The 14,768-nt window shown below is 34.0% G+C and overlaps 2 protein-coding genes across 2 annotated transcripts; one reads left to right on the top strand and one right to left on the bottom strand.

The window, feature by feature from the left end:
• The first annotated feature begins 5,213 nt into the window (after positions 1-5,213).
• Positions 5,214-6,891, top strand: KRP2 (KIP-related protein 2). Its single transcript, XM_086243858.1, has 4 exons — positions 5,214-5,683; positions 5,806-5,855; positions 6,085-6,267; positions 6,375-6,891. The coding sequence occupies exons 1-4, from the start codon at positions 5,324-5,326 to the stop codon at positions 6,457-6,459; spliced, it is 678 nt and encodes a 225-aa protein (XP_086099984.1). The 5' UTR covers positions 5,214-5,323; the 3' UTR covers positions 6,460-6,891.
• Positions 6,892-9,719: 2,828 nt separating this feature from the next.
• On the bottom strand, positions 9,720-13,592 carry LOC147284460 (putative membrane protein At3g27390). The gene is made up of 9 exons (XM_086243857.1): positions 13,502-13,592; positions 13,246-13,354; positions 12,932-13,127; positions 12,714-12,847; positions 12,200-12,488; positions 11,995-12,101; positions 11,730-11,904; positions 10,860-11,308; positions 9,720-9,971 (listed from the first exon to the last, which is right to left on the bottom strand). The coding sequence occupies exons 1-9, from the start codon at positions 13,590-13,592 to the stop codon at positions 9,818-9,820; spliced, it is 1,704 nt and encodes a 567-aa protein (XP_086099983.1). The 3' UTR covers positions 9,720-9,817.
• Between the last annotated feature and the right edge of the window lie 1,176 nt (positions 13,593-14,768).

Genomic DNA, 14,768 nt, shown 5'->3' with positions numbered 1-14,768 from the left:
ATATAGGTAGGGGGAGAATTGTAAAGTGTGGTTAATTAGTGGGAATAATATTGAGGTCACCCTAAGCTAAATCATTCAATCACCTTTTATAATTGCATGCACAGCAACTAAAGCAAGGCAATAAAAAGCACTTTAAAGATGAAATTTAATGTTGAATCCTAGTTTTAGGAGATGGAGCCGAGCCAGTGAATATGATTGCTCGCCCAATTTTTGCAGAAGGCAAAATCCAATCTAGTTTTCTGTGCCCACCCACACACCTAATCTAAAGATGCATGTGCCCTTGTCTAATATGTCTATTCCCTTTACATTCTCTTACTTGAGGGGAATCTTACTTTATAAATTTTCCTTCTTTGATTTTACGGCCATGATGTGCCTACTCTTTGATTTGAACCAAACATCAAACATTCACTGAAGCATTATTTTTGGTAGATTATTATTGCCTTACTATTACTTCATAACTAAAGTGCAATGCATGCATGCACCATTCATTCATCATACATATATGATATATCTTTCATTCCTTCTAGTTTAATTGCGTGGTAACTTGCTACCTCTCTCTCTCTCTCTCTCTCTCATAACATTGAAAATTCCTTCTTTCTATAGTTGTACTATGCACTGAAATTCTTAATTTCCATAATGGTACTTTGAATTCTTGTGTCTTCATTGGGATGAAAGGGCAAATTTGTCGCCAAGGTATAATATAATTAATAATGCAAAGGAACATATATAACCATGAAGTAGAAAATCTACTCTCTTCAGTCTTCAAGTTCTTAACATTATAAAATCGTATATACTAGCGAGCTACCCAAGTTCATTTTCATGCCTAATATATAATCAAAGAACCAAATAAATCAATTATCAATTTTAGTTAGTGATGGAAAATATGACCATATATATTTCATGTAAAAGTGCTATTCGCGTTTCTGTTGAATTTTTGTACTATAAAATTATTACACACTAAAGTATTTAAAAGATTGAAGCATATGAATAGCGTTTTTATTCAAACAACTAATACTTTTTTTATTTTATCGAGAATGACATTCAAAGATTGGATAAAGTGATAATGATGTATATGTCTAATTAGACTCTTCATGGCTCCATATATTATATGCTTAATTAGTGCAATCATCAAAGACAGCATCCCGCATCATTGTAGTTTAGGCCTGTCTAGCTAACGCGCCTGAATTGAATGGAACCCCTTCAATATATTAATAGAATTCTGAATATCCTATAAGATGGGGCACCTGAAGCGTCACTCTGATTTGGTAAAATGTGATATATAGCTTAAGATACAACCTTTTTGAGTTATTATATATCTATTTGGCTTTTTTTACATTTTACCCACTTTAAATTCTGAGCTCAATCTCATTTCAATACCTAAAAAAATAATTGTGTCAATGTATCACTTGAATTAAAAATTTGTTGTAATGTACCACCTCTAGCTAATTTTGTCTAAAATTTTGTTAAAAATAAGAGTATTTTAGTCTTTTTCAAGTTCTTATTGTTAAAAAAAAATTAGTTTTTTTACACTTTACTTGCTTTGACATAATAAAAAACTGATTTAAATAGACTAAAACACCCTTATTTTTAACAAAAGTTTAGATAAAATGAGCCAGAAAAGGTACATTGTAACAAATTTTTAATTCATGTGGTAAATTGATACAATTTTTATTTTAAGTAATAAAGTGAGATTGAGTTCAAAATTCATGTGGATAAAGTGTAATAAAACCTATCTATTATTATGAAGAAATTAATATCCATATTTTAAGGGCACTTGATTTGGATTTTGGACCCTCTGCTTCATTTTCAAAAGCTGTGTTACGTAGCTAGAAGATATATCAACGTATATAATAAAGTACTGTATTTTTTTTCTGACAAAAAGATTACAAGTTTTTCCAAATCAAAGCAAGAAAGACAACTAGTTTTTGATAATTTTGAGGAATTTTTATCAATAAAAATGAGGTATTTTAATTACGACTTACGAGAAAAAAATTCTTGTACCTAATGCTATTTTAATATAGTAATAAATCTATCTTCGTTACTAAAACTTCTAGTCACGAAATTGCTACCACTAAAACTAGTTACAATAGCCGTCGCTGAAAGTTTTAGTGACAGGGTTTCAGAGAGACACAATCACCACACTTTCCATGTCTAATACATTTAGCTACAAATTTTTTTTTTTTTAAACTTCTATTGTAGCTAATAACTAAAAAAAAAAAAAATTCTTGCTGTGGGACTCAACCAACATCTGAATGTTAATAGGTTCAAAGAGACAGCCAATCTAATTAATTGTCTCTTGTTTACACATGGGACGTACAAACCAAGCAGGGTACATTATAAAGTTCAGTAAGCCGACATTTATATGACAGTATAATATGATTTTTTTAGAAGAAATGCTAGCTACATTCTCTTCATTTCTACCTTCTTCTACATTCTCATCCATCTTTTCTCTTCTCATGTAGTCTAACTATATGACTGAAACCGTTTATTTATAAATCACACTTTAAATATCATATATGCAAAAAATCTCTCAAATCATCATTTAGATATCCAATTGTTACTAAAATCGTCTATTTATTTAATAACATACAATTAAATGACTAAACGACTTTTAAACAAATATATATAACGTTTAAAGGTTAATCTAGAAAATCAAAGGTTTCGATTATGAGACTATATTGCATAATTGAAAGGGTAAAGAAGAAAGTAAAAAAGAGAAAGTAACTAAGGTTTTTCTTTTTTATACGATAAGTCATAACGAAAATGTTAAAAAAACTTGGCTTAATTTCATTTTAGTACCTTAAGTTTAATTACTTCAAATTTCAATTTTTCATACCTATTGTTTAAAATCTTACAATGTCATACCTCATTTTTCTAATTCATTACAATGTCATATCTCTGTCAGTATGACTATTAATGAATCTGTTAAGTGCTGATGTGACAAAGGTTAATTTTAGTTTAGTATCTCAAGTTTACTTAGAATTTCAACTTCATACCTCTTGTTTAAAATCTTGCAATATTATACCTCATCTTTTTCTAATTTGTTGCAATGTCATACTTTTGTTAGTATGACTGTTAAGGAATCCATTATGTGCTTATGTGACTTTTACAGGTTCCACTATTTTTATGACGTGACACTAATGTATCAACTGAAGAATGGGTTCCCACAAAAAACCTGCTAAGTCAGTTCTGACTGGATGCCACATGGTCTGATAATTATTTTTAATTACTAATTTTTAAAATTTTCTTTTTTAACTTTCAAATTTTTAATTATTTTTATGCCACATGGCATGATGTGATACATTGTTAGATCACTTGAGATGATGTGGCATGTTGTCAGATCATGTGGCATCCGGTCAGAATTGACTTGGTAGGTTTTTGGCGGGAACTCATTCATCAATTGACACATAAGTGCCACGTCATAAAATAGTGGGACCAGTAAAAGACACATCAGCACTTAACATGTTCCTTAAGATCATACTGACGAAGGTATGATATTGCAACGAATTAGAAAGATAAGGTATGAAATTGAAATTCTAAGTAAACTTGAGATACTAAACTGAAATTAACTCTTGCCATGTCAGCACTTAACGAATTCTTTAACAGTCATACTGACGGATCGAGGTATGATATTGCAATGAATTGAAAAGATGAGGTATGACATTGCAATATTGTAAACAAGAGGTATGAAACTAAAATTCTCAATAAACTTGAGGTATTGAACTGAAATTAATCCAAAAAACTTTTACATGCAGACCTCTAACCAATGATTCAGTTATTGAGATAACAAAACATAAATTCAGTTACCCAATAACAAAGTTGAAACATTAGGAATAGTTTTATGTCTCAAAGAAAATAATTAAGATTAAAGTACAGAAGATGTTGGGCAAAGTTAATCATGTACACCCTATAGTTGTATCATTGCATAATGGTAAATCTGGGAAGGTAGATGGTAGAAGAAAGGGGGTAGGTAGCTGTGATCGATTTCTCTGTAGAGAAACCTTTTATGGCTGTGGTCCAGGTTGCCTACCATTTGCATGGTGCATGTTACTACAATTCGATCTACAGCTCATAATTTATACACTTACCTAACCGTTTTGCCGTTATGGCCCTAAAATTAAATGATCATGTCTGCCATGTCTCCTAGAGCTGATACCCCTTGAAATTATATCTAGCTATCTTCTAAATTATTATGCAAAGATGGATTTTTTTAAAAAAAAATTTGTTAAATTTTTGGAAATGGGGTCAATTTAAGAAAATGAACAATATTTAAAAAAACTCAACTTTTTCAAATATTTCTATGATTCATGAGGGTAATTATTTCTTCTTTCAATCTGTTTTAAAGTAATTAAATTTTGTTGTTGCTGACTTTGATATCACTATCACTCGGTGACACTACTGTAACGGAGTGAGAATAATTATATACAAAATAGAAAATTTTATGTAATATATAACAATTTCTTGTATAAGTATATTAATATTTCACAAGTAATATATAACAAAAGGTCATATGTATTAACATAATTGACTTTAATATAGATGTCACTATGTATGGAATTTGAATTCTGTATTTTCCTTGTTCTTACTTGTTTAAAATTGCTTGAATTTACCTCATTTGAATTTATCTCTTATGGTCTTTCTTTTGTTCAATCTGTACCATCAGCATTTCTATTGGCCATCAAGTTTCCCAAACTTAATGCTTTCTTTTCTTGAGAGTGATTAATTGGCCCAAACATGCAGATTAACATGCACAAAGCCACAAACCATTTATTCAACTCATTGGCAATTACGGAAAACAAGTCAGAAAAAACTGGTAGATGGCATTTCTGTTGTTATCAAATGAAAGAAGGGTAAATAAGTAATTCAGTTCACACGAAACGGTACTTATCGCACGAAAATACGGTTTTTACCCCCTGATTCAAGTGAATCCCGTTCGAACTTCCACAAACCGTACGGCCCTCCGAACCTGAAACTCCTCCTACGCAATCATTTCCCTCTTGTTATCTTCAACGTGGCACACGCCCACGTGGCAGCCATTAATTAGAGGAATGTTCGGTGCAAGCCCAGATCTACGTAACGGCGCCGTCAAATCCCCCGTTTCCAGATTCCCCGTCATTGTTAACGGAGTCTGGACCACCACGTAACCCAACGCCCACCCCCGCACTTATAAACCAATCAATCCCAGCCGTCCAACCGTCTCGTCATCATCATCATCATCAATATCATCGTCACCGCACACACAAACGCACACACTGACTCTCTCTCTCTCAAACTAGGGATGATGATGAAGTAGATGAGGAACTGAATTGCAGAGGTTACAGTGATGGAGGTGGCTCAGGTCGGCGGGAAGACAAAGGCTGGAGCCACCGCCGCGAGCTCAGCCATGTCGAAGAAGAGGAAGGCCAACATTGATGGACAATTGGTGAATTTAGCGCCGTCGTCGTGTGCTCGGCTCAAGAAGCAGAGACACGGCGACGACGACGTCGTAAGTGCATCGAGAATTGTGGCGGAGAGAGCAGAGAGTACTGACAATCATGCAGTACGGGATGAACGAAACGACGACGTCTGCTCATGGAGCCCTAGTAGCTCCTCATCAGATGATCACACTCAGACCTCTTGCTGCTCAAGTAACGGCTCAAGTGAGCTCGTGCAAGATAGAAGCATTGAATTCATAGATCTGGAGGTGAACCATTAAATTTCTAGCAATAAATTCGATCAATCCTCTCTCAGCTTCTTGAATTTTCAGTTTTGTCGCGGTTTTAATTGCGTTTTTCTTCACTTTGCTAACTGAATTTAATTTCACAGGATGAGAGGGAGCAAGTTGAATCGTGGACGTTTAATTCCCGCAGAGAAAGGTTTTGAACTTTGAACATATATATATATAAATAACATTTTGGCCTCAAACATTTATTACTCAAATTCATGTATTTTATCTTGAATTCAAAAATTCAAAAATTCAATTTTTCTCCCAATTCGAAATGCAACCCTATCACGTACGTAAAATTGTATATAAATTCGTCTTCTGCTTCTCAATTCTTTGCTCTAGCTCTTCAACTGTGCGCGTTATTTATTTATTTTCTGTAGCAGAAGAAAGATGACGCCTACGAGCGAGCTTCAAGTTGATGAAGCAGAATCGAGGCCGAAGGAGGCGGATAATTCTCGAGCAAGAATATCAACGGTGCCGGAGAAGATTAATGTTACGGTGTTGGAGCTCGAAGAATTCTTCGCAGAAGCCCAGAAAGACCTCCAAAAACAGTTCAAGGAGAAGTAAGTTCAACTGTTCAACTACTTTTAATGATGGTTGGGCTGTGCTAGCTCAGCTGTTTTCAAAATTTTGTAATTGTACTAATTTGAAATTCTCAACTGGTTTGCAGGTATAATTTTGATTTCGAGAAGGAGGAGCCTTTGGAAGGTCGTTACGAGTGGGTTCGATTAAAGCCCCGAAAGCAATCAAATTAAAGGACCAGAAGATCGATATCCTCGACCAATTCCTCATGCAAATTGTTATTATTTAATTTTAAGTCCAGTTTTTTTTTTTTTTAGTTGGGTTTATTCATGTACAGCTAGCTAGCTCTTTTCAGTTAATTAATTTAGAAGAAGGAGAGGAAGAAGCTGTTGATGGCCGGAGTTTGTTCCAGTACTGTATGTACAAAGCAGTACGACACCGTTTACTGCTGGCAAATCCACATAGGGAAGAAGAGAACAAACGGGGATCAATAACAAAAGCTTCTAGACCTTAAATTCTCTCTCTCTCTCTCTCTCTATGTTCTTCTGCCTTCTTTCCCAGAGTACTACTCCTGTGTACCAACAACACACATGCAGTCAATAATTTCAGTATTTTCCGGCGTCAAAATATAAATAAGAGAAATAAAATTCATGCAATTCTTTGTCTTCTTGTCAAAATATTTTTTCGTTCTTTTTTTTTTCTAATTCTCTGGATATTTTCGAAATATCTATTACGATTTACGGTACCTAATAATTGATTAAAATTTTGATGGGCGATTCGTATCGGAGTTGAGAAGCCGGAACACGCATCATGCGGACACGTGCCGAGGATCGGCGAGTTTTGATCTTATCCCAATCAGCGTGTCCTGATTGATTGACGTCGATGTGCGGTTGGCCAATGCATCCAACTTTTCCAAATTCCAAGTAAAACAAAAGCAAATAAATATGCAAGCGAAAGAGTATCGGCGGCTCCACCACTCGTACCAGCACGGCAGCTTCCAACTTGTTTTGGGTAAAAACGAACTGCAAAAAATAAAATCAGAGTGGAAATGGGTTCTGGCATCTGATGATGGGTCACAGGATCAACTCACTCAGTCAGTCAATGCTATTGCTAGCTACTTCCACTCCACTTGTTTAATCTATGTGGATGTACTCCAAAAAAGAAAAAACATATGAAAGAAATTTGACTAGACAGAGTACAGGGATGGCAAAATTTCCAGCCCCGAAAATCTATGTGGGGACGGTCCTGATTAAGCGGGTATAGTAATACCATTCTTATCTCCACCTCCCGTATATTTGTTTAATAAAATTATTATATTATAAAATTATATTTTAATTTATTATTTTAATTTTGTTATATGTTTTTAATATTGTTCTCTTTATAATTTAGTGTTATTATAATATAATATGATAAATTTTAATAAATTTTATCTATTAAATTATATATTTATATTAATTTGATATGTTATTAATAAAAAAAATTATTTAAAAAAAAATAATAGAGGCTCCGAATACCCCCAATGGGGACTCGATTACCCGGCGGGGCGGGTTTAGTATTGGCAAATCCGCCCCGTTTTCATCCCTAACAGAGTATATATTGTGCTATACAACACATTTATATTCATACAATTCAATTTTATGAAAAACAACATGCTCTTTTAATCAAGAAAATTAATTAGGATTAAATATTATAATAATTTTTTAGCAAAACAGAGAGGGATTAATTTTTTACTTTAGGTACTAATATGGATTTAAACTTTTTAGATTATATCACAATCTTAACTAGAAGTTAGTATTTAAACTGAAATAAACTTAAAATTTATGAAGGACTTCAGTTTGATGAAATGACAAATCATCAATTGAAAATTTAGTAATCTAGTAATGTGTCATAATATACATGAGGAGGAAGCACTTTTATAGAAGCTAGCAAGTATTTTGTTTTGTTGTAATGAGTGTTGGAAATTTGGTGCATTGGACATAAAAACAAATATAGCAGGTTATATAAAATTTTGGTAAGATTGTTTTAGTACTATTTGTATTATCTCAATTGACATTTTAATATTATTTGTATTATCTCAACTCACTATCTTGTATTATTGTATTATCAACTCTCTAATAAAAGTATGATCTACATAAATAATAGATGAATATCGCGTCTATAAAAACATAATGAAAATGGTTTTTTTAAAAGAAAAAAAAAACTCTTTTGACTTTAGTTAGACCACTCCATTGGATTGATGTAGGTTGCCTCAACCGTATACTCTCCAGGCCGATCTTGGAGGGTGGTTTCACTTGTCATGGTAAAAATTCCTTTGGGATTGGTGCCCCCTACAACAGTACTTTTTTTTTGTTGTTGTAATAAAACATGTTTTTTTATTAAACTTTTATGTATATGATTTAAATAATAATATTAGGGATCTCAAATTTGTATTTCAAATAATTTATTATTACATGTGTTAATATTTTACTTGTTATAAAATAAATGAACATGAGAATGTGTCATGTATGAATCAATTACATACTACCACATCATTTGAGATTTAAATTTGGAATGTAAATTTAAGACTTACTTTAAAATACTTTGTTGTCAAGTTTCTTTTATTTTTATATTTTTGTATAAAATTGATGGCACGTATTAATTTTGTGCGCACAAAATAATGCATAAGATGCCAATTTTTTTAAAATCTTGTGGTCCAATGTACACTTGTATGCAATATATAGATACTGATCAGTCACTGATCTTTCATGCCCTTGCTTTCACCTTCTTGGATCATCCTAACTAGCTAGCTTCCAATATGGGGTGGATCGTTTCATTAATTGCACTCTTTCACAAAATTTGACATTCTTCGATCTCTTGAAGTAATGTTTTCCATCTTTGGGAGTGAGAGACTGCGGAGGGATCGAGGCTAGCTTCAGTTCTTTATGAGTGATTCCAACTCTGCAATCATATTGTCCATATTGAGTCACTGACATTTCCAATGATCTATCTATTTTTTTGACATTTATCAAGATCCAATCATTCAAGTGAGTTTCATGTAGAAAACATGCATATATAGACTATAATAACATTTTTTTTACCAGATGACATTTATTTCAATGTGTGATTTTTATTAGTAGCTTAGCAACATAATAAAATTTAGGATCATATAAAATCAAACGGGTCATAAGGTGTAATCCAAATATATAGTCCTTGGAATGAACTCAAGTGGTAAAGAGGACTAGAAAATAAGTTAGTACTAACAAACATATGTTATCTTTACCACGTTCCATGTATAGATTTCTTACTCATGGAGATTTGAGAGTGAGGGACATGGTATGAATTTTTATTTATTTATTTTTAAAATAAGTTATAAATAGATTATAGAGAAAGCTAGCATTAATCATCTATGTGCTTGTGAACGATCGGCTGATATCTGTTGATTGAATGAGATACTCGATGAATGCACAATGAGTATGACTGTGTTTAGCAAAACTCTTAAACAAATGATCTGACCGATACACTAAAATACATGTCCATGACAAATTAATTACAATAATTCATGTGATGGGGAGAAAATTAAATACATCAAAAGGAACTAAATTAAAGTTCATCCTATACATCTTCAATGGAGGTAGTAGATTTAACGGAACCGGATAAGATAGAAGCCTCCTTCTCTACGGAGTATGTGATCAAAGCCTTCACAACATGGCGAAATCTCCTTCTATAAGTAGGAAGTTTTGAGACACTTCTCATCATTCCAATCATCCTGCAAAAAATTATATTCACCACTTAAAAAGATGAATATTGAGAATTATAACAGGACTTTTGATTCTTGATAAAAACTAGTATAACTGCATGCCAAGTCCATCCAGTGCCTTCAAGAAAATGGTCCATGTTATAAGGACTCTACTGTGATGTATTTACAATTGCATCAGAAACAACCCCAATTTATATTGACAAAATTTAATTAAGTCAATCCATTATACATAATAGGATGAAACACAAAGGTATATCAAATTAATTATACATATTCTTAATTTAGCAATAATGCCTTTCACTCTATTGCATCCATTAAGATGACATATATGCTGAGAAAGGAAACTGAATATTTTTTGAAGTGCAGATGCAGTGGAGGCAAAGATACTTGTTTGAATATGACTTGGTTGATGCTTATTTGAATATGTAGTTCAGATTGACAATTTGACAACATTAACATTCTAGAGTGTTTGATAAGATAATAGAAGATTACCCTATAGGGCCTATACACACATATGGCTTTGCACCCTCTGTTTGCTAAGAAATCATGGGAACATTTTTCATTTGTTTTTCCATGGTTTCTGAACAATGAGGCAATGATACTTGTTTGAATATGACTAGGTTGATGCTTGTTTGAATATGACTCAATTTGAATCATTGACTAGGTTGATGCATGTTTGAATATGTAGTTTAGCTTCACAATATGACAACATTAACAATCCAGAGTGTTTGATAAGATAAAGAGGACATTACTCACATATGGTTGGTTTTGCAGCCTCTGTTTGCTAACAAATCATGAAAACATTTGAAATATTCATTTGTTTTTCCATGTTTTCTGAACAATTTGGGTTTTTTTTTTTTTATCTGGTTTGAATTGGAATAGAGGCAAAACTTGTACCTTCTACTAATTCCCTGGATTTGAGCAGCTCTTAGAGCATCTTGAGGTACTAAGCTTCCTTTATCCCAAGCCTTCATGCGTTGTGTATTGCTTCCGAAAAGAAGAACTTTCTCCAAAAATCTCACCTCACTGTCTCCCAAGTTTAGGACCTTAATCTGTTCCTTGAGGACCATTATGGGATTAAAGAACCAGTCCAACAATTTGTCATGTGGTCTATTCAAATAGGTAACTTCAACACCATCAAGCAGCAGTAAACCAGCTGAATCTGATCTGATGGAGCTGAGAAGATTCTGCAAGCATGAATAACAAGGCAAACCAACACTAATAATCGATGCTTCATTGCTTTTCTCTGCTTTCAACCATTCATAGAGGTCAGTTGGGGTTATCACATCAGCATCCAACAGTTCCTTACCCTTCTGTTCGCAGGACATCATCAAATTTCCCCATATCTGTTGCATATTGAGTGAACACATGCAAGAAACTCTCACTTCATCATGGTACAAAACAAGTGTGAGGGCTAATAATTGGTTAATCAGTTTTTAAATTGAGGTTTAATCATGATTGACCAAAATTCAATTTGCTTACTTAGAGCATTTTAATATTTGGTGCAGCCTGTCAAAGAGGTTTTATTCCATCATATTCACATCAGCCAAGAAAGAATCGGATAGATAATACTTGAACCAAACCTTATCAAATTTCTTTTCAATTCTAGATATCTAAATGGCAAAAGAGGGTGATGCACTTTTTTCTTTTGAAAACAAATATGAATGCAAATAAATTCATTTACAGAGAAGCTTTAGTCAGAGTGTTCAGGCTCATAGTATATATTTGGTGAAAAAATCACCTCTACCTCTTAACCTAAAATCATACCTGTACCATTTTCACTTCCTGTATAGCAGCTCTAACTGATCTTGAATGGCCTACATTTGACATAAGCATTGCAGGTGCTTCCATAGGAGCAGAACTGAATTTTCCTCTAGTCACATGATTTCCTTGAACAGAAACCTCTGATGATTGAGAGACAGTTCTTTTTCGATATTGGGGCCTGGCTGCGTGTAATGAGACCACTGCTGTTAGAGATTTTCAATGAGCTCAAAAAGAATATCTCATATGATGAAGCAGGAAAATGACTAACTTTGGGAAGATAGTTCCTTCTCGAAGATACAGCCAGTCATTTGTGTATTCATCAAATTCAGCAACCATTGCAATTACATAAGCCACACCTCTCCTGAAAGATCTTTCCTTCATCCACAAACGATTAAAGCATATGTAACTTCAGTAATCATGAAAGAAGGCCAAGGAGATTGAATTGAGAGGATTATATTTCAGTATGAGCAAACCTTATAGACTATAACTGATGCATACAATCCAATAAAAATGCTTGAGAAAACTGACAATAAGACGCTCCCAACAACAACAATTGGCCACATTAGGATCGTCAAACCAGCAATAGGGATGCAAGCTATTTCAAGAAATGGACCTTCTCGACTAATTAGATCATGAATCAGTCGATACCAGCCCTTAAATAGCATGTATGGACTCTTTACAACAGCAATTGCAGTGTAAAGAGGAATCTCCACCACCAGCCCCAACACACCAACTATAATACATGCCGGCACATGAATCAACCTGCAAGATGGCTCCAAAAAAGAAATGAGTTCAGAATAAAATCGATGTTTGAGTAATGCTATTTCATTCGTTTATATCTGGTCATACTATGAACCTTATTATTTCTAACAACTGATATACTGTCATGTTCCTACCACATAATTTGATGGTTAAAAGTTGGTATAACTTTTGGTACTTGATTACAAAAAGAAAAACGATTCCGGTCACTAATTACAACACCATTACCTTAGAGTTCGAACTTCATCCGAAGCAGGAGATTCGCGCAACTCCTTCAAGTAGAGCAGGTACGAGTGGTAACATATGTCTGCAAAGTCTCTAACTACAGTGCAGCTTCCTTTAACAGTTCCCCAAGTTCCATCCTAAGGTGGATGAGGGGAAGCAGACTGAGTATTAGTACTAAATCAGACTGAAAATTCAAAGAAAGGCCAAGTTTAAGAATTTACCACAACACAATGTTTGAATTTCTTGTACTCATTGTCATGCCTGAAGGCCTCAAATGTGGAAACCCATGGAGTGAAGAATCCATAGCCCACTCCCACAAGAACACTCCCAGCTATGCTCAAACCCAACCATATACCAAATAGGGCAGGCAAGGCAAACAAAATAGCAACTTTAAGCGGAACATCAAATCTATCAATCCTGCAATTGCCAAACATTGACATATGCATATATATCATGTGGAAAGAAAAAAATAAATCTCTGTAAAATGAGGTAATTATTGAAAAATTTGAAGAGGGTAGTTCCAGAGGTTACTAACTTAATAAGAGTGTAGACTGTCCAGGCAACATGTGCAGGAAACAAACCCAAAATTATCCCCACATTCCCTATTATCAGTATTAGTGCAGAAATAGGACCCACAAGAAGACCTGCAACATTGAACAAAATCCAATGAAAATTCCAAGAACCCACCATTAAATTTTCATATAAAATTTAGCAGATAATGTGAAAGTTGGAAACAAGTCATCCTATAGTCCAATAATCATACCCAAATTGCAGAAGAGTAAAAAGGGTACCTTTGAGAGCACCCAGAAAGAGAGCAGAACAGAATGCAAATACCACATAGAGAACCTTCAACCAACCGCTCAAAGATTGTGAAAAATCCATGCCAAAATGATCATAGAGATAGGAACAGCACCATTAGAGAGATTTTAACCGAAATTTGAACAACACCTTTAAAAATTGGGAATTTAGCATCACTGGTGACTGCTATAGATGCCATCCATGAACAAAAGGCACAAATAATAATATTAATAGTTCATGTTCCACAGAGAGAGAAAGAGCGAGAGACGTGTGCCGCAAGAAGATGACACCTGACAGGGAATGAGAACGAGAGCATAAGACAAGAGGACCCCAAGTCCAACCAAAATCAATCAACCCAGGAAGTTAGGAAGTATTAAAGTTAAAGGTGGCACACTGGCACAGGCACAGGCACAGGCACAGGCACACAGAGTGTTTTTTGTTTGTTTACTGACCTGTCTTTGAACCCATGAAAGCACATAGCCTTGTAGGTGAGTACTGAGCAATCATGAAACTTAATTATACCACGCAAAGGATTTAGATTCTCTCTTTTGCAGCATTGACATAACAGTGTCAGTGTCAGTGTCAGTGTCAGTGTCACAGTGGTGACACCATAGTCTTAATTTCATTTGTTTGGTTGAAGCTTAATTATACGAGTTCAATTCTTTCGGTTGGCTATCCAGAGTTCTAGTATAGTAGTATTTACATCCAATGGCTGTTTTTCTGGGGATGCATGGTGTTATGATGCGCCAACTTATTAGCATATTATCAATACATTATCCTTTCATTTTCATGTGTCACACAATAAATAAATAATATTTTTCTTAATTATTACTATTTGTATAAAACAAAAAATTATATAACGTGCATGTGAAGTAATCTAATTAGGATATTTGGACCTTCTTAACATAATTATATTGTTTAAGTTGTTTTTCAATATTGTTTGAGGCAAAGGCGTACTCGATCAGTTATGACTTATGAGGTCTCCAGGGCTGCTAGACATGTCATGCATGATGCATGTACCCACCACATTTTCGGCTTAATATATCAGGAACAACCGAACAAGTAATAATTATAAATATGCATACTTCCAAGTTCCAAGTTCCAATTTTGTTTGTACATATATTCTATGCATGAACAAGTACAAATCCAAAAGCCATTGGATGAACAACTCCTTTTCCATAGAACTGGTTGAACAACTTCTTTTCTATTTTTTAATATATTGGTGGGTGCTGCTACCCCACAGAAGAGTCTAATTATATT

This window comes from Dryas octopetala, chromosome 5 (genome assembly GCF_963921425.1).
Source record: "Dryas octopetala chromosome 5, drDryOcto1.1, whole genome shotgun sequence".
Lineage (NCBI taxonomy): Eukaryota > Viridiplantae > Streptophyta > Magnoliopsida > Rosales > Rosaceae > Dryas > Dryas octopetala.
The sequence above is the reverse complement of the archived record's forward strand: the minus strand, read 5'-3'. Positions and strand labels throughout refer to the sequence as shown.